The sequence below is a fragment of the Phalacrocorax aristotelis genome, chromosome 9, assembly GCF_949628215.1.
Source record: "Phalacrocorax aristotelis chromosome 9, bGulAri2.1, whole genome shotgun sequence".
NCBI lineage: Eukaryota > Metazoa > Chordata > Aves > Suliformes > Phalacrocoracidae > Phalacrocorax > Phalacrocorax aristotelis.
The window spans coordinates 19675562-19694553 of record NC_134284.1 but is presented as its reverse complement, the minus strand read 5'-3'; the positions used below and the strand labels follow the sequence as shown (position 1 = coordinate 19694553).

The window sequence follows — 18992 nt, the reverse complement described above, 5'->3', positions numbered from 1 at the left end:
CTTTACTTTAAGGAATGAGCTGATTTTGATGCTGTGCTTCTGAGTAATGACTCTGTATGTGTATGTAGAAGGTGTTGTGTGGGATAGTTGGAGCATTAACAAAATCATAGTTTTAATATTCAAGTCATAATTTTTTTAGATTCAAACACTTAGTTGAAGAAATTGAGTAGGGTAATTTTCAAATGTCATACAAAACACCAAAATGAAAAGGTGGAGCTCTTCAAATCGACGGGCTACTTATTCTCATGTTTTTGCAAATACTACTTATTTGCATCTGTTCTTTAGTTGTGTGTCCCCCCCCCAGTCTTCTTGTGATTACATTGACACAGAACTGGAGGAACAGCATGTGATGAGTTTTCTGTAGTGAAATGCCTATGGTGGGAAGTGCCAGCTTATTTCAAAAAGGTGTGATGAGGGAAAGAAGAGTGGGCATAAAAGAAAGACATTGTTGAGGAGATGGGCAGGTTTGCTTGACTGTGTTGTGGCAAAATGTTGGCCTTAAAGCAGGTGTATAAATGTTGCTGGGGCTGGCTCCCCGAAGCTCTTGCCTTTCCATCTTTTGTAGTAGCTTTTAAGATAGTAGGTCACAGGAGTGGGTCATAGCTTTAATACAAAGTTTTAAGAAGCAGTACAGAAAAAGAGCAGGTTTTTTATTTCCTTCTGCCACAGATGTAGCTTAGCCATCAGTATCTGTTATTAGACCTGTCTTATGCAGCAAGACCAAAGTTAAGGGCCAGGCAGGGGGAAGAGAAGTGAAAGATAGTCTTGAGATTGTGGTGGCAAGTTTTGGTTCAAAGTAAAATGTGCAGGGGCTTTGCACATTTCTGGTTTATTACATATTTGATACTTAAGTATCTGCTTAGGAATGACAACCTTCTGATAAATAGAGCATAGGTTAATTTTGTCTCTTAATATTAATTTGTTTACTTTCTTTACTACATCAGTTTAGTTGGCAATGCTCAGTTCTGAGACTGAGGAAGAGCTTAGCTTATGAACAACTGAAATAAGACAAGTTATGAATCCATAAAGAAGCAATTAAAGGCTGTATATGTATGACTTTCAAGTTAGGCTCGTGTAGCTAGCTCCAACTTTTCCTACTCCCTTCTCTTACAAAACCAACCAGATAACATTCTGTTCACGCTGTTACCATATGGAAGCATGTATTTAGAATCCATTTTAATAATGTCTGAAGCTAATATTCTCCTAGGGATATGGCCTCTGGGAACAGGACAATTAAGTTTCTGCAAGTTTTCAGCAGTATATGAATGAGGTAATATACTGGAAAGCACACATAGGCATTATTCAAATATTGTGCATAGCAGTGTCTCCTACATTTCTAAGCAATTTTTGTTTGCTTATGGAAATAGAGATGAGATGCTTGCACAGCGGGATATCGAGGTGTTAATTTGGGGAGGTGCAACTTCTCTGAAATAACAAATATAGATTTAACTGGGAAATAAGCTTATTGAAATATTAGGTAACACAATTCTGCTACTGCTACGTATGTGTGATTGAAAAATGAATTCATAATGCTTGGTATTACAAATTAGTGATTCTTTCTACAAATGCCTATAGATGAGCATAGCAATTTACAGGTCTGACATTTCTTCTGCAAATTTGTAGACTTGATTTCAGTAAATAAATTGTGTTCATGTTTACTATAGTGTAATAGATTAATAGACTACTGCAGGTATCTGTCAAGATGGCTGTGTTGTATTACAGTAACAAATACTTGTTAAGTATGTGAGGGATGTCATATGTAAGTTAGACTGTGACACTACAGGATTGTAGCCTTATTGCTGCAGGCTGTTTTACGTCTCATATTGCCTGTTCAAATAACTGTGTTTATATTTAGATGATGTATGTTGAGTAAGGTGAGACTGTCTTTACTGCTGCTGACCCATATTCAAATTTAATGTTGTATTTACCAAGTTAAATGATTGGCTATTAATTAGTTCTATTTACAGAAACATGGAAGTACTCATTAGGAAGTGTCAGGTGCGTGTGAGTTGCTACTTTGCACTTAGCAAAAGATGCTGCACTTGACTTTAATCATATATGATTGTAATGGGATCTTGTGCGCTGCTAGCCTGTGTCAGCAGACACCAGCAGCTCTTCGTGGAAGAATGCTAAATGAAAGCTGTTTCAGTAATTATGCCATGGATCTCTAGCCTCATTAGGCAATGGGTCAAGAATTCAACTTCCTTAAGTTTCCTCCTCCTTTATGGCTGTGCAAATGTTGTAGCCTGTCAGCAAGCCATTTGCAGACCACGGCTAGAAAGCCTGTGCTATGCAGGTACTTCAAACTTTGTTAAACCTTGTTTTTCCCTGGTCTATTTTTATGACTTCTGCCCTGCTGGAGCAGGGACTGTGGGGGAGCCCAGGGGTTTGTCCTGCTTTCCTCAGTGCCGCTTTTAGCTCCAGTATTTGAAATCCAAACACTGAATGAAAATAACTTGCTTCTTGTTAAAATTGGCTTCTTTAGGACTAGTACATTTTGGTGGTGTGTCTTTCTTTTTCTTAGTTTCCTCAGAATCTTTAGAATATCTTCACAATGTTGCCTTTGGCAGGGTGACGAGAGGGAGAGGGCCAAAATTAGTGATCGTGGCCTTTTTTTCCCATGTCACAGGAAGAACCAGTGTCACAGTGGAGCCTGGTCTTTTTTCCTCATAGGTGCTTATAGGAGCAATCCTGACAATATACAGCAAAACACAGCTCAGTATAAATTCCATAGTTGAGCCACCTCCTTTCACCTGAGTGAACAGCTTCCTTGATGACCACTCCAAATACTTGTGTGCAGCCCTTCTGCTTTGGGAAGGGTTCATCAGAGGTTCACTCGCTCCAAGATCTACAACAATTATCAGTCCTTTTCCCAGCTTTTGTGTCTGAACTTTTTCAGCCTCTCCAGGGTTGCTTGCCTGTCAAAGGGCTGTACTGTAATGCAAGAATTGGCTGGCACATGGTTTATAAGAAACAGATGCATCTGTGAATATACTGATCTCTTCTGTTTAAAAGTATTATAAAAGTCTATATTGTGCTCCTAAGAAAATCAAAGATTTGAATGGTCACACTTTTCCTCTAGATATAACAATAATCATTTTACAACAGTCATCTCGGATGATGTTACAAGAAATCCCCAAATATTGTTATGGTTTTATTGACTGCTTGGATTAATAAGTAGGTGTTCACTTCAGAAGAGAGATGAGTGTTCCTGATTGTGGCTTTTTTTTGTTGCTTGTTTTCTTTTTAGAGAAACTTCAAGGTGATTAGAAGCACTAGCATAACTATGGTATTGGTAAAGCCACACTAATGAAATGACATTGCAGTATGAGCATACATGATAAAATGCTGTCTTCAGCTCTGGAAAGTTGTGCTTATGTTGCTCTGGGTTTCATCTAGAATGGATTTAATTCTCTATAATTAGAGTTTAAAAGAACAGCTAGCCAGAGCAGCTTCCCTTCAATTCAAGCATGCTGAGAGAAGAGGGTATTGACCTTCTTTCGGATGCATTCTCTGGAACGCTAACTAGCATCCTGACAGTTGTTGGAGGCTTTTTTCTCTGTGTCTTGACATGGGGGGGCTAAGCAATACAAGGTACTTGAAAAATCAGAGAAATTAATTGTTTGTGTTTCCTTAGATCATCTAAAGAAATAGGCAGTTCCTACTAAGGCAGTGTATCTGCAGTAACTGTGAAAGTAAGACGTAATTTATAATAAATATATTTCCCCGCTCTCTATTCTTACTTTTCTTCCTTTCCTTTATAATAAATACTTAACAAATAGTGGCAGAGAATTGAAGAAGAAAAAAAAAATCTTGCTTTGCTCTCTAAAAAAGTCTTCTGCGAGCAAGTAATAATCTTTGAAGACTTGTAGAAATAAGTCCTTCCCTTCAGTGAGATTAGCAGTGTTTGTCCTAACTTCAGAAATACACTGTGGGAGTTCCTTGATAGCAGTAACTCTAGATTGTTTCAGTTCCTCTTTTAAAATGAATAGTAAATGTTTGCCATAGTCTATATAATGGCTTATTCTAAATTCACAAGCTAAATATGAAGTTTCTTTAAAAGGAGATGAAAGGGGTTTTTTGTGTTTGCAGCATTTGGAACACTTACTAGTGTTGCTTTGCCTATTGTATAGGGAAGACTAAGTGTTGTGTACTAAAACACACTTAGATTTTATGTGTCTGTTTAAGGAAAACAGGAAGCAAACCAAGAAATCTTTGTCTACTGATGGAACACTCTCTGTCTTGTAAAAGCATGTTTATTTCCTTAAGTCTAAAATAGTCTTTCACTGTTTTTCATCTGTCTTTTGGCTTGTCTACTGAAAACAGTAGATAAACCATGAGATGTGTTATTATTTGTGGTCTCTAAAATTTAGCAGCACTTATACAGACAAGGTACTGTCTGGCATCTTGGAAAATCCTCGGATATACAATGCAGTAAATGTGACAGGCTTTTCTCGGCCTTGTGGGTGTGTTTTGGTTTTTTTTTTTTTTTTAAATTGGTCTCAGTAGTGGTCTGGGTGGTAGGAGTACTTGGTAAAGATCGGAATTGTGCTGTGGATTCCATTTTGACCTTAGAAAATTTTTGTTTTACTCTGTATAATGAAATGGGAGTGTTAATCAGTTTTCCTATAGAAATTATGTCTGCTTGTTGTTTTTTTTTTTTTGTTTAAGTGGTTTGTAAATGAAAAGTAGTTACTGTCATTGTCATTACCATAGGAATGGTTGGTTATCTAAGAATAAACAAATCTATTGCATGGAGACTTCTTAAAAATTGTTAGTTTGTCACTCATTCTTACTTGAGGAGTCCTCTTCTTTGGGTGGTGGTTAGTGTGTGAATAGGTAGTGGTAGGGCTTGGTCTGCTCTTGTTTCTGTAAAAATGAAATAGTTTACTTGGCATAACCTTGACAACTGCTTTGAGACAATAGACACAAGAATGCCACTTGGAGTAAGTGGCAAAACTATCTACTGCTTGCTTTCTAAATGTTTTACAAAATATGGACAATTTATAAAGTTTTTAAGATTTAAAGAAAATCTTTGCAATATTTCAATTACATGATAAGTCAGGCATACTTGTTTCTTGTACAAATACTGTTTGTTGCTGTTCTACTCTTTGGAAAAGCAATTTTGCAGTTCCTTTGCAAAACATGTAAGCTTAACTGATATGGACGTGTATTCATTTCATTGCTTCTCAATTTCTTTTCCCTCAGGAGTCATCTTGCTTTGATATCAGGACTAGATATGTATGAGATAAGCGTCCTCCTGAAATAAAACTGACCCAGTTTGTTGGAAGCTTTTGCTTGAAGGTGATTTTGACTGGAAGAGCTTAAACTTAAAAGCCATGAATATCAAAGTGAACTTGTGATACCAACCGAATGATATTCTTGGTTGCAGAATTAAATAAATTAACCAATAAAAATTAAATAAACCAATAGCTATGACCTTCACAACAAATGCAGTAATATTTTGTAGCAGCAACCTGTATCTCTTTACCAAATATTTTAGAAGAGTTTATAATCAGTTAAAGAAATTCCTGCCCTTTTGAGGGAGAATAGCAGAGATTCCTGCCTGGCAGGTGTGGGAACAAACACAAAGGGAGGGAACTGCCCTGCCTGAATATATGCAGTAGTTGTCAGCAGACAATTTAGGGTAATACTCGGATTTCAAAGAAATACCTGTTTCTCAGTTTGGTGTGTTATCGCTAGCTTGTTCTTTTTTTCAAGGGCCTAATAAAATAATCCCTTATTTTAATTCACTTTTTATCATCTCTCAGTATTCTCACGAAGAAGTGGGCAGTATGTTATGTGGTTGTTGTTGCTATGTTGCTATTTATATCTATTTAGAATAAAAAAACCTTTTATGTACTTTAATAAATTATTTCTTAAATTTTATCTCTATTTAAGAAAAAATTAAACAAGTAACCATGTATCCATGTATTTCGTCTAGATGATGTTTTCATTTTTAATACAGTATTGAATTGTCATTATTCCTTATGTCCTCAAACAAAATAAAGTGTCCAAACCATCCTGTTAAGTGGTCATTTCAGGATAGTACTCCAAATCAACTTCCTTGTCCAAAGCATTGCATACTTAAAATAGACATACTTTCCTGGGTTGTAATAAACATACCAGAAAACAGTGAATACTAGTTGTATAATAAAGTTACCCAAAGAAATAGTATTATGTGCTTCATCAGAGGACATTTAGAATTTTGCACTTCACTTCTGCATTACTTAAAGTTTCTGGCAGAGCACTAATGTGCTTTCATATCTTAAAGAAAATTCTCAGCTAAAATGACAGAATGTTCTTACAGTGAGTTTTTTAGATTAAAAAGATTATAGTTGTGGCCATAAAGTATAAAAATAGAAATAATAAATCCAAGTCAAATCTACAAATAGGCTGAGTAACATGTTTTGTGTAGTGGAGGATTACTGTGGGGCACTGGCTGTTCATGTCATGGAAGAGAAGGGATGGGGAGGAGTGATCTGCTTACTATCTGGTGCTTTCAGTCATTTGACATTTTTATTGCAGCTCACTTATTGTATTTTATGGTCACCTCTAAGTCTGACTCTGAGATGTTTGTGTAGGACACTGTAAACTTTCTGTCCAGCATCAACCTTACATTTAGATCATCTTATCTACCTACAGTAGGCTTGTCAGTTCAAGCCTATGGTAGTAGCAGGATAACTGACCTTTTTCTGTAGTTTAATCTCTTGCTTTCAGGTCTATGAGTTACAATTAGCCAGAAAAACCCTCTCAGATATTTGCTATTTGAAAAATTGAAAGCAAGTTCATCAGCGTAGGCTACTCTAGACTATTTTCAAATCTAGGTTATCTTTAGAGATATGTTAGGTGAAAACCATAACATGTCAGAAAAGTCCAGTGTCTACTGTACTCTGGTTTGTTAGGTTTTTAAGAGACGGACTTTTGCTGATCTTCAGGAACATGTAGGTTTTTGAACAGTATATTGAATTTTATTTTGTCTTGTTAGTACTGGAGTCAGGATTTTACCTATTTAAGGATGTATAGCTAGCAAATAGGCTGCAGGATATATGTTGTTTATACTGGTAAGAGGTTGGATTGGAGGGTAAAAGTGGCCAACAAACAGATACAGACTTAAAGCATTCTCTCAAGCCAGAAATATGCCTTGATGATTTTTTTATACAGCGGAGTTATACTTCTACAGGGAGATATTGAAACATAATAGATGTTTTAAAAGAATCTGGAGGTCACAAATATTGCATAGTTTAGGTTTATCAATGAATAAAGTCCAGATTCCATGTCTGTGTCTTCCCAAGTTTTTCTGTAGGAAAACTGTTGTCATTCCAGTGAAACGTACTGTCCCCACCTTACATTATTGATGGACAGAAATCCTTTGATAAACTGTTCTCCGAACTGGGGTTTTGTACTACCTGCCATTCTACAGGTATCTGCCCAATATATAACTTTGTGTTTTGTTGTTTTTGTTTTTAGTTTCTCCAGCAATGGATTCTCAAAACTTTGGATGATGAGTTGAGAATATGGTCATTTAAATTGTGAATTATATTAATGTGGGAGCAGTTGAAGGCGCTTTAGGATTGGCAGTGACTGTTGACAGGCTGGAAGAATTACCTGAAATAAATCTCTAAAGAACATGTGGAAAGTGCTACACTTCAAATACAAATAATTATTCAAATAAATATAAGATTGGGTAACTGGTGAGGCAGTTGGCTTGAAGAATATGATCTGGTGATCTGCTGCAGATCATGAAGAGGAGAGAATGTTTTACTCCTGTGTAAGGGAAGGCACTAGAGTTCTGCTCATTTGTAATTTTTCTTTTTAAAGTATCCTATATCAAAACCAGGAAGTCTTTCATCTTCTCTGCTTAGTGCTGTTGAGGCTTAAGTGGAGCCATGTATCCAGTTTTGGCACAGTGAGTCAAGATGGAGGTAACGAGTTGGGGAGTGTCCAGAGAAGATAAAAATGATTAGCTGTCAAGGAAGCATGGAAAGAGAAATGAGTGAGAATTGACATTCTTTGGTGCAAAGCATGTCTCTCTAGAGACAAAAATGGAAAAATATTTTGTAAAGAAAGGAATAATCTGTCTGTGAAGAAGACTAGGAATAACTAATCTAGGGAGGGAGATCTAGATATTAGGAAAAACAGTAGTTGTGAGAATAGTTGAGCTGTATAATAATAACCATAGGAAAGCCAAGGCATTTCTATTGTCAGAGGCTTTTAAGAACATGTTAGACAGGTGTCCGCATTTGGTTGATTCCTCAGTCAGGTGGATTAGTGTTCTCGATCCTTTCCAGTTGTTTTCTCTAATTATCTTGAAAATACCTGTAATAGAAGTAGCTTGTGTAGAAGACAGAATTGATTAGTACAAGTTATGTTTTTAAGACAAGCAAAGACTTTTTTTTCCTTCAAAGTGCCAGATAATGTATTTGTTGGATGAGTTTAATAAATCCTGAGAGGGAAAGACTTCTGTGTGTTGATGAGAGTGAGCTACTTCATACTCAATTTAGATACAAATATTACACTTCCTAACCCCTTCTTATTTTGAAAATGTATTTGTTTTTATAGGTGCATCTGTCTTGCATGGTTACTAAGTTTAGTATTACCTTGAGTGCCTTTCTTCACCCTGCCTTGGCTTCTTTGATCAGTCTGGAAAAGTGAAGATGTATTCAGTAATTTAAAACTGATATAGAAAGACACTAGGCACTTCTGTGGTATAATAATTAAGGAGGAGCCATTGTTACTTATACTTACTAGTGCCTGTATCAGAGGACCATACCGTCATAAGTTTTTGGTAATTTTTGTTTCTTTGTTTTTTCTCGTGATCAGAGGGGCTTAGCCTGGACTATTGTTGATGTATACTATTATGACATCAGTTTTTAATGCAGCTATTTTTTGTTGGTTGTTTTTTTTCCACTCCAGGTCTCTGTCTTGAGAAGTTGCCAGTTTCTTCTTCGGCTAGCAACCTCCATGTGGATCGTGAACAAGAAGTTGTTACGTGCTATGAGAAGGCTGGGGATATTGCTCTCCTATACCTTCAGGAGATAGAAAGGGTAAGCTGGGATGATTTGCTTAACTGAAGAATTGCGTGGCTCATCTTTCATTGATGTGGTTGGTGGCTCACCTAAAAGATGTCTAATATAGGACTTCAATGCACACTTAAAATTGGGCAATAAATTAGTGTGCCTTAATGAACACCTGGTAGCTGTCCTTCTGAGTGTTCTGTCATTTTGATCTCCTAGAAAATAGTGCTAGTAGTCTAAAAAGGGACAGAGCTCCTCTGAACCACCATGTATTTTCAAGATGCTGATCTGTGGCCTCTGTTACCCTATGGTAGTTCTTTATGAACACGGAATTATGATGTCTCTGAAACACATGTGGGAATATGTACATTGTATGTATATACTTACTAGCTTTTCAGATAATTCTTAAAAATAATTAATTTCAAAATGAAGCTGTAAAGATTAAAAATTGATCTTGATGATGTTTATTTGGAGCTAATAGCTTCACTGCTCTTAAATTCTCTCTATAAAACTACTTGGAGGTAAAATCCTGAAATAACGTTGTACCTGTCAACAAGACATTTGATGTATCAGTGTCGTGTCCAGAATAATACCTGAAAGTGTGTTTTCTTCAACTAATAGGCACAAACCTGGGACAATTTAAAAATCACCAGATACGATAACCACATAAACATGTGACTTTAAAATATAGGTGAACTTGAGATAAATCTTAGTAGTTCTATAAATTGGATCAGGACAATGTTCTCAGACTTGATAGCCCATTTGTCATTTTATCTCATTAATATATTACTGTATGTATGAAAATACAGTTATTGTTGGAAGTACTTGGATATTTTTTTCCTAAAAGAGACAGTTGTCTGTATCTGAATCTGGACTCCAGGGTTGCTCTACATTTCACAGTATGTTTGAGTAGAAAGATAGCCATAAATCTGAGGTACTAGATATGTAGGAAACTGGGTTTTTATTGATGAAAGCAGATCTTTCTAAGCTTCTTAATGCTAGACAAAACCTACAAACAGCTCTGCAGAATATTAGGCAAGTTACTGTTTTCTTCTTTTTTCCCCATATTGTAAGTTATGGATTATGAATTATGGAAGGTTCAAGTTAGGCTCTTTATTTGTAAAGAGCATAATGCTTCATGATTTAAAAGCTTCAGGCTTTTATTTGAATTTAACGGGATACATAGGCTCTTTTATTTCCTCCTCTTGTTTTCATTTACACCATTAACCTCATCTTCTGTTTCTTTCCACTTAGCAGAAACTATTCCATTGTTAAATACTTTTTTTTAAAGAAAAGAATATTTGTGGTCCCCTTTGTTTCTAGGAGTTACTACTGCATTTTATTTAGAGTTTCAGATATGTCTGGACAAAAGACACTACACTCGGGGCTCTATTCTGTGGCTTGTGAATGCTGTTAGATCGAAGCAAGCTAGTAATATCAATCTGACCTTGTTTTTCACACCTATTGCTTACAAGCGTCAGACCTGTCATTTAACAGTTGTCTTTGAAGGGATTGTGAGATACAGTTAGGGTAGCACAAGCAAAAGACGGGGAAAGTAAAGTTTGATGTGATGAGGGAAAGAGAGGTAATTTGCACTGGTTTTTTCTTTTTTAAACACATACACTTTTTTCTGTCTTTTTTTTGCTTTGGGTTTTTTGTTTTGTTATTGTCTTTTAGCGCCTGGTAGACTCTGTGGTGAAAATAAAGGCAAACAAAAGCTCATAGCTCTCCATTTTGAGAGAGCATTTTTAATGTTGATGTAATACAAATTAAGTTATTTCTAAATAGTTTTTTAGAAGTCACTGTGGAGATCACTTTTAATCTTTTTACTGCTTTCTGCAGCAGCCTTTCCTAAACTAACAGGGTTTTAGATTTTGAATACCATCATGTCCTACTACTGAATAAGGTTGGAAATACGCTTTTTCGTATACTTCTCTTTTGTGTACCATTCTTCACAAAATTTTCTGAAAAAGTATTATAAAATTTTTCTTAGCAGCATTTCTGCTCGGAGAAGAAATTACCTTTAAGCGTATACCCAAGAGCAAAAAGATTTATATTTAGGTGGGAAAGGAGGTAAGGATAGAAATATGCTAATAGCCACTGCCTACAAATGAAAAAGACTTCTCCAACATTAAGTATTAGCTTCCGTGAAAAAGTCCAGAAAAACTTGATTTTTTTTCCCCTAAATACACTTTTCTCCTTTTTATTTTTATTCTCTTAGGTAATTAATGCTAATATACAAAACAGAAGCCCTAAGCCAGGGCCCACTGCACAGGAACAAGAACTTGGATTTTTCTTGGAAACAGGACTTCAAAGAGCACATGTTTTATATTTCAAGAATGGGTAAGTTTTGATGCTCCTTTTGTCTGCTCTTTTGTCTAGCTTTGTACTTGTGATATAACTGGACATCATTATATTTTATTAAAGTAGTAACATTTTGATTGAAATAGTAAGGCTGCCCATATTATATTTATTTACGTATTGTAAAATTTTTCAATCAAGGTATATTGAACAGAAAGCATTTTATGTTTTTACTTGCTAAATGTGAGAATTTAATACCTTAAACTTTAACTATTTGAAATTTCCTTTACTTTATTACTAGGCGTTCTTAGAAAGTGATTGACAGCATAGGTTAATAGTTGGACTTAATGATCTTAAGGGCCTTTTCCAACCTAAATGTTTCTATGATTCTATGATATTGAAACTCTTGATTTTTATAATTTTGATTTTGTAATTTTTTCCAAATCTCTTCAGTTACCACTTATTTTACAATTATGCTGCAGGATAAATGTGCATCAAGATCAACAGTATGTATACAATCTCCATTGCACCTGCTCTATAGATACATTTAGATTCTGCATGGGAGATTCTTTTATAATTTATTTTAAATAAGACTTCCCTTAAAAGCCTAAAAATAAATTCAGATATCACAGAAAATGAAAAAAGGAATACAAGTCTCCATTTTTAAGAGCTTCAAATCTTGGAACAAATGGGTTTTAAGTACATTTCTGACATTTGTTGTCGAAATCAGATAGTTTAAAAATTTGTTTCAGGGCTTCTTATTTCATTAGGAAAATGTGGCTTGATTGAAATATTGAAACTCCTCATAGGACTACTGTTTTGTACCAAAAATATTCCTTATTCTTTCAAATACATAAACAGGAGATGAAGGGAAATCGTGCAGTGTCTGTAAAGAGTTCAAGATTTTAATGCACTGATGGTAGGGTGACAAAAGGCTATCCAAGTTTTTAAGCTGTTCAGGGATTTCAGCATCACTACGCTTTTGAAATCTCATTCTTAAAGTATTGAAGTAGTGTCGTAATAACACATGATCTGAGAGTTGTATTTTGGTTCTGTTTTCATCATTTAATTGCAGGAGGATGGAATGTTCCACTGAACATGCTCCAGTGTGAACTAAGTTAATTTTTTTCTCATACCAGAGCTAAAAATAAAATGTATGTTTTCATGCCTGCACAAAAGACAAATAAAATATACATAGTGAAAGAATCCCAGTGGCAATCGTGGTTAAGAGTAAGCTAAAAATTCCACATTTTGGAGAATTTTGATTGAAGGCCAGGAATGAAAATAGTCCATTTTATCTGATGTGTTGTGCCTAAACGCAATCAGCAATAGGCACAGAAGATTAATTAAGAAAACAAAAACCAACCCCACAAAAAAGTTCTGCAGTGGGTTGTTAAGGAACATCCAGCCTGTAGGAGTGTTTTTCCTAGACTGTATCAGTTGATCTGGTATAAACTTTGAAAGGTTGATTGTATTCCATGTATGCTTTAATCCTTCACAGTGAAGCTGTTGGTGTTCGTGTTACCTCCTACATAAGCATATAATCTTTTTTGCAGTCTTGAGTACAACAGTCACTTGCAGTTTACAAGCTAATTACGCATTCAGTTTTAAATTTCTTCTTCCAATTTCATTGGCCAGTACTGCCTCTTTTTTTTTTTTTTGTGGTATGAGACGAAGCAAGTTGTTAGGAAAAATAGCTCTGTGGCAATCATTATTTTACATAATCCTGCCATTATATCCTTTAGTTTCCTTTCTTAATTTAGAGCCAATCCCAATTCTTTCAAGATTTCCTAATATGGTCGTTGTTCCAGGCTGCTAGTTACGTTGCTTCTTTTATGGATCTCTTCTTTGTGTTTTTTTTTTTTTTTAGCTTTTAACTTGGGTTTACCAGAATTGAACAGGACTTTAAAGATATACTTTTCTAATAATGACAAATTATAGCATTCATTTTAATACATTTATTTTAAGGATGCTTCATTTGGTTTTTAAATTTGTCATCTCTCTTGATATTAGGTTTACAGAAATGAAATTCAAGGTCTTTCCATTAGGCTTTGCAACATGTTTAAAATTTTAATTTAAATTGTAAAGATTGTATGAACATATTCAAGGAGAGGCAAAGTAAGTATCTTTAATACAGGCAATTTAGAAATTGAAACATTTCGAAATGGAAATGTTTCTAACAAAACATTTCTTTTAAATTAACTTTTTTGTAGTTAAAGCTGTACATGTTAAAAGGTCTTCAGTCCTTTGGCGGAGGCAGGGAATCACTAAAGTTTAACTACTTGTGAGTGATAGGGGAAAAGAGGAGGAAGAGTGTGCCTGTCTGTTTTCACAGGCAGACTAAATCTGGTATTTGTCTTCCAATGCAGTGGAATCTCTTATTGGTGTATGTTCATGAAGTGAGGCTGGCACTCAGAAGAGTTGACTCTGAAATACAATTCCTTTCACCAAACTATAATCTGGCATTGGTTTTAGTCAGCTGGAATGTTATCTTGTTACCTGCATAGTGGCTATAGTAATTTAGGTGTTAGAGCATGCTTAAAGATCTGAGTAGATGTCTATGGGTAAACAATACAGTGTTTTAGACTTCAGTTCTACTCCAGTAAGTACTAATAAACATCTCAAAATCTGCGGGAGAATTGAATTTGTCTGAAGCCCTTCTGCTATGGAGTGGGTTTTTGTTGTTGTTTTATATCTAGGAGTCAGTTGGCTAACTGCTGCTTTTAATTACACTCCTTCCACTAGAAGTGGAAGCACCATTTTTGTGCATGTGTCAGTTACAAACTAGAAAAGCCCATAAGATAACCTTTATATTTGCTGGAAGAGCATAATTTGAGCAGTAATGTAGGGAGTATTGCTGCCTACCCAGAAAGCCAGTTGATCTACTTCAAATTTCCTCTTTGTTGAGTAACCATGCAGAGATTTTCTTTTAAGCCAAGAAATCAAGTTTTTGCAGAGGATTAAGTGCCTATCATTCAGGTATGCATTATCTGGTTTGAAAAACTAGAAGATGCTTGAAACCTAACTTAGCCTAAATGCTAAGGGCTGGTATTTTGAAAATACATGGAAAAGCAATTATCGAAGAAGAAAAAAAAAAAAAAAAAGTGGCAGTAGTCTGAATGGAAGAATGTTATTTTAGTGCTCTATTAAGACACAAATCTGAAATTAATGTTTTCTTCTGAAGGGTACAGAATTTAGTAAAGAATCAAACTACGTGCCCATTTTTCACTTGGGAGCAGAGGAATGTTTCATTTTGGAAATGAGTAACAAAAGTTGAGGAAGCTGTTCTAAAACTTAAAGTAGGGTTTATGTGCTTTTTTTAAAAAACATTCTGAAATATGTAACTTTTAAATGTCTTTCAGGCCGATTATGCAACTTCAATTTAGTCTAGTGGTTGGTTTGTAATTTCAGACTGAAGGAGTTCAAAGCCCTGAAGTTCCAAGAAAAGCTATGAGTACAGGAACATTGACATTAGTACTTTAACATAGCTATTTTCAAGTAAAATGGCCCCAAGAGAGAAAGGGCAGCAATTTATGTACCCTGTAATCTTTCTATGCTAGTATTTGCTTTGTATTCATGTTATGATGTAAACAAGACAAGTTGTAAATGGTTTTTATTTTTGAGGTAGTAGTATTCAGAAATGTATTGGAAGTGTATGCTCTTGAAGCAAGAGAGCTTTCTGTTTAGAGTCTAAAATCAGGTGGTTGTCATGTGAAAACCAGACTTACCTAGCTTTCAGAGCTCTTTTTTGAGGCGGCTTCTACACCTAACACCCTCTCTAAGGATATTTTTCTGTCAGAGTCCAGGATCCAGACTGTAGTTTGGTTTAATCTCCATCATGCTTCACACGCTGAATCAAAGCCTGAGGAACCTGGATCAGATCTGCCCCTCATGGCGCCATTACCTCTGCTGACACATCTGCAGTGAAGCACAACATTCCCAGTCTTCTACATGAAGTTGTTTCTCAGAGGCTGGCTTTTTCTCAGTAGAAAATTAACCCTGCCAAAACCAAACAAACAAAAAACCAACCCCAACCGACCAGTTTTTCTGCATATAATTGATTTTTATTGGGTTACAAAATGAATGACAAGCACAACAGCAATCCTCCTTAGAGTTACTCATGTAAAGGACTTGCCTATGTAGAAGTAGTTTTTTTTTGTCTATTTTCCTTTTTCTACCATAACACAAATAGGAATAGCATAGGAATATAGCTTTCGTGTTAGTAAGTGAGGGCAAGTGGATCGAAGCCAATCCATAAGTGCTTCTGTTGCACATATATACCTGTGCAGTGTTCACAGTTGGAGATTTAACTATGATGAAATCTGTAAGAGAAGGATTTATGTAAATGCTTGTCATAAAGGCACATCAAGACACTGTATGACGAGCTGTCCACTGTATTAGAATACAGTGCTAGCTACCCATGATTCTCTGAATCTGCTGAGATCTTGTTGCATACCCTTCCTCAGTCTCAAAACAAATTGTTAACTAAATAAAGAATAGAAAGTAAGATGAAATTCAAAAATACTGAAATCCTATGAAGTATTGCATTCTTTATATGTGAGATACCACTGCTGTATTGGAAGGTAAACTGGAAATTACTTCTGTTGCAGTTTTCAAAACAACTTTGTCCTGGAGATAACTGCTTTCATGTTTGTGTAGTTAGGAAACTAAGGCAGAACATACTGAAGATAGTGATTTTTGTCTCTCTCGGGTTTGCTAACAAAAATGTGTTTTCAAAGGATACTACTTCTGTCATATCAGATGCTTTCCTCATTCGTATTTAAGATGCTGTTCTTTCTGTCTTAATTTTCATTGAAAAAATACAAACTATTTGAATGTGAGGGGAAATTATTATTCCCTCAGATATTCAGGAAAAAATCATCCATCAACAATCCTTTCTCTTTCAATCTGTGCCATGTGTGTTTATTGTTCAGAATTGTGTCTTAACTGCAAGAGTTTAAAATAAGATTCCACTGTGATGTTATAGATAGAAAATCTGGCAGTTTTACACGGAGGACTAAGATGGATATAAACATGAAGGAATCGCTTTTATTAAAAATAATCTCAAATAACTTTTGTAATAATTATTTACACAAAGCACGCTGAAAGAGTAATGTTAGTATCTGAGTTGATCTTGAATTTAAATAATTTTAGTAATTTGCAGTTGGAATTCTGGACTTAGCTTACTTTTTCTGGGAAGATACTTAGCACATTTTAGCCCATATACAATTCTTGCTGACTGTGGCTTTTGCTTGCATTTGCAAGCATCGAATTAGACGTTTTGGTTTTATGTTGTGTTGTGATGGCAGCAAAGAAAATGGTATTGGAACCTTAAATTGGGGAGGGAATATTTAGTGTGCTTCCCCTGCTCCCCCCAAAGTCCTTGCTTTATTGCTGTATTTAATTTTATTTCCTTATGTGGTTTTGATATTGTTCTGAAGAACGCTGCTTTGCATGGCAGGTATTACAGGACATGGCTATGCCAGATGTTTTTCTTTTTGTCCCTTCTCTTGCAACTCATAAGATTCATAGGATCATACAGGTTGAAAGGGACTCTGAGGGACCATCTGGGCCAAACCCCTGCTCAAAACATGGCCAGTGTAGAGCAGCTTGCTCAGGGCCTTGGCCAGTTGTTCTGCATGTCGCCAAAGATGAAGCTTCAAATTCTGAAGAAGTTTGGGGCTTAGGTGTTTAGGGAACAGTATTTGTGAGATATATCACCTGAATGTGAGCTGCAGTAACCTACAACTAATTAAGTGTTTCAAGTTTCTTTCTAATACTGATTTTTCTCTGAAGGACAGTAAATTGCTGTACCTGGATAATAGTTATGTCTACCAAGAGAAGGATTTTGTTCTATGATTCTATGGTTTGGCCATTTCTGTCAAAGCTTTAGTAATAGCTTAACATGGAGCTTTTCACTGTTTTGAATTATATTGGTTCTTTTTTCATACTGAAATAATGTTTTTGAACTGATTAAAAATTATGGAAGCTGCCAGTTTTAACTGCAAAAATGTTAACTGACCCTCTTAACTTCAAAAGGAGAAAATTAGCAGGTAGGAGGACTAATTGGTGCTAGATTTCTTTATGATCACAGTAGAAAGTGATTTGCTAAGCATTAAGGTAAGTTTGCCAAGGAAAGAGTGCATGTATTTTGGTCACAGTGGTGATAAAGGGCACTGGCTCTTGGAAGAACCAGGAGACTAATTAAGTACAGAGCTTAAAAAAAAAAAAGACTAGTAGATGATCCATCTTTATTTTAAATAGTAATAACTATTCATAAGCTATTTTTTGCAAAGTTCCTGACTTACATTAGTTGATTCTTCAGCACTATGCTCTTAAGCTGTAGGTAGTGTTGTAGCAATCAAATTGTACCAGCGTGTTTATATTCAAAAGTCAGCGAAGAGAAGACTGGTACAGTGCTAAGAAAAGCTGAATACTGTGCAGGTGTTTGAGGCTATCTGTGTCTGTTTTTCATTGGTTATTGAGATTAAATGCATTTGAAAACTCATCAATTCTTTCAAAGTATCCATTACTCAAATTATTTCTTTGTCATTGGTCAAAGGTGTTTCTAACTTTTTAAGATATAAAGCAGTATTGGACTGACCATGGTGAGTATTCACTGGTGTGAATACCTCGGAGTCATAATACGTATTACAGAAATGCTAGCCACCAGTTGAAGCTTGAAAGGCAGGCAAGATTTACTTTTATGTATTCAGATGAATACTGGAAAATTCCCCTTCCCACCTCCTGATTTCCATATCCTTTCCTCTTAAAATATGTTACCACCAGGATAGTGTTATACAAAAAGTGTTTGTAACTTTTTTGTTGTTTTGGGGTTGTTTTTTGGTTCAGGTTTTTTTGGTTGACATATAGGCACTTTGGTGTTTATACTGAAATAGTTCTGTCTGGGTTTGGTATACCTCTCAGACCTGACCTTTTCTGCCTCTCAACTTCTTCCAGTGCTGGCTCACTGTTTCAAATGGCCTTTTTCGGAACTCCCATTTGATACACTGTTTTCAGCATGACACGGTGAAAGTAACACTTTCTTCTCTGGGTGTACGGTAGTGCCCTTCTGTATTTTATTTCTCTCCTGTGCATAAGCACAGTGCATTTGTATAAATAATTTTGACAAAATTTCAGTGCCTTTTTGTTTACCGAATCACCACATTACTGCAGCGTGAGTGTTTTAAAACAGAGTTTCTCTGGAAACAGGTAGCTCCTCAGAGACTACTTCACTGCTGAGTTGCTTACCAGACATGCATCTGTTTGAATGTAATCTCATTTCCTTCACTGAGATATTTTTATAAGATTATTGGCAGGATGTTTTACAGAGGTGGTCTTATCTTCTCCTTTCTGTAAGAAGTGTTGCCCTAAGCCTCATTCTTAGGAATGTTTTGTGAATTACCCACAGTGGATGAACAGAGGAGGAATATGAAGAAAGGTGGTTACTAATAAATATTCTGCTTCTATGTTTTGCAGTTTTTGCAGAGGCTTTTCTTTCCAGAAAGTGTCATTACTGTTTGTAGATACAACTCATATTTTGTGTGTTGTATATGGTATGAATTTGGGGAGTTTTGGTGCTCTTTCCCTGCCTTTGCCCAAGTTAATGTATTAAATTACATTGAACACTGGTTCATGATTAATTTGAAGAGTATAAAAAGAAGAGACAGCTTA

The 18992-nt window shown here is 35.6% G+C and overlaps 1 protein-coding gene across 6 annotated transcripts in view; it reads left to right on the top strand.

The window, feature by feature from the left end:
• Nucleotides 1-18992, top strand: part of TTC7B (tetratricopeptide repeat domain 7B) — a 145603-nt gene that overhangs the window by 26304 nt on the left and 100307 nt on the right. For all 6 annotated transcript variants that reach the window (XM_075103706.1, XM_075103703.1, XM_075103707.1 and 3 more), the window contains 2 exons: nt 8917-9047; nt 11239-11360. In XM_075103706.1, the coding sequence (XP_074959807.1) occupies nt 8917-9047; nt 11239-11360 (253 nt within the window). The remainder of the gene's footprint in view (nt 1-8916; nt 9048-11238; nt 11361-18992) is intronic.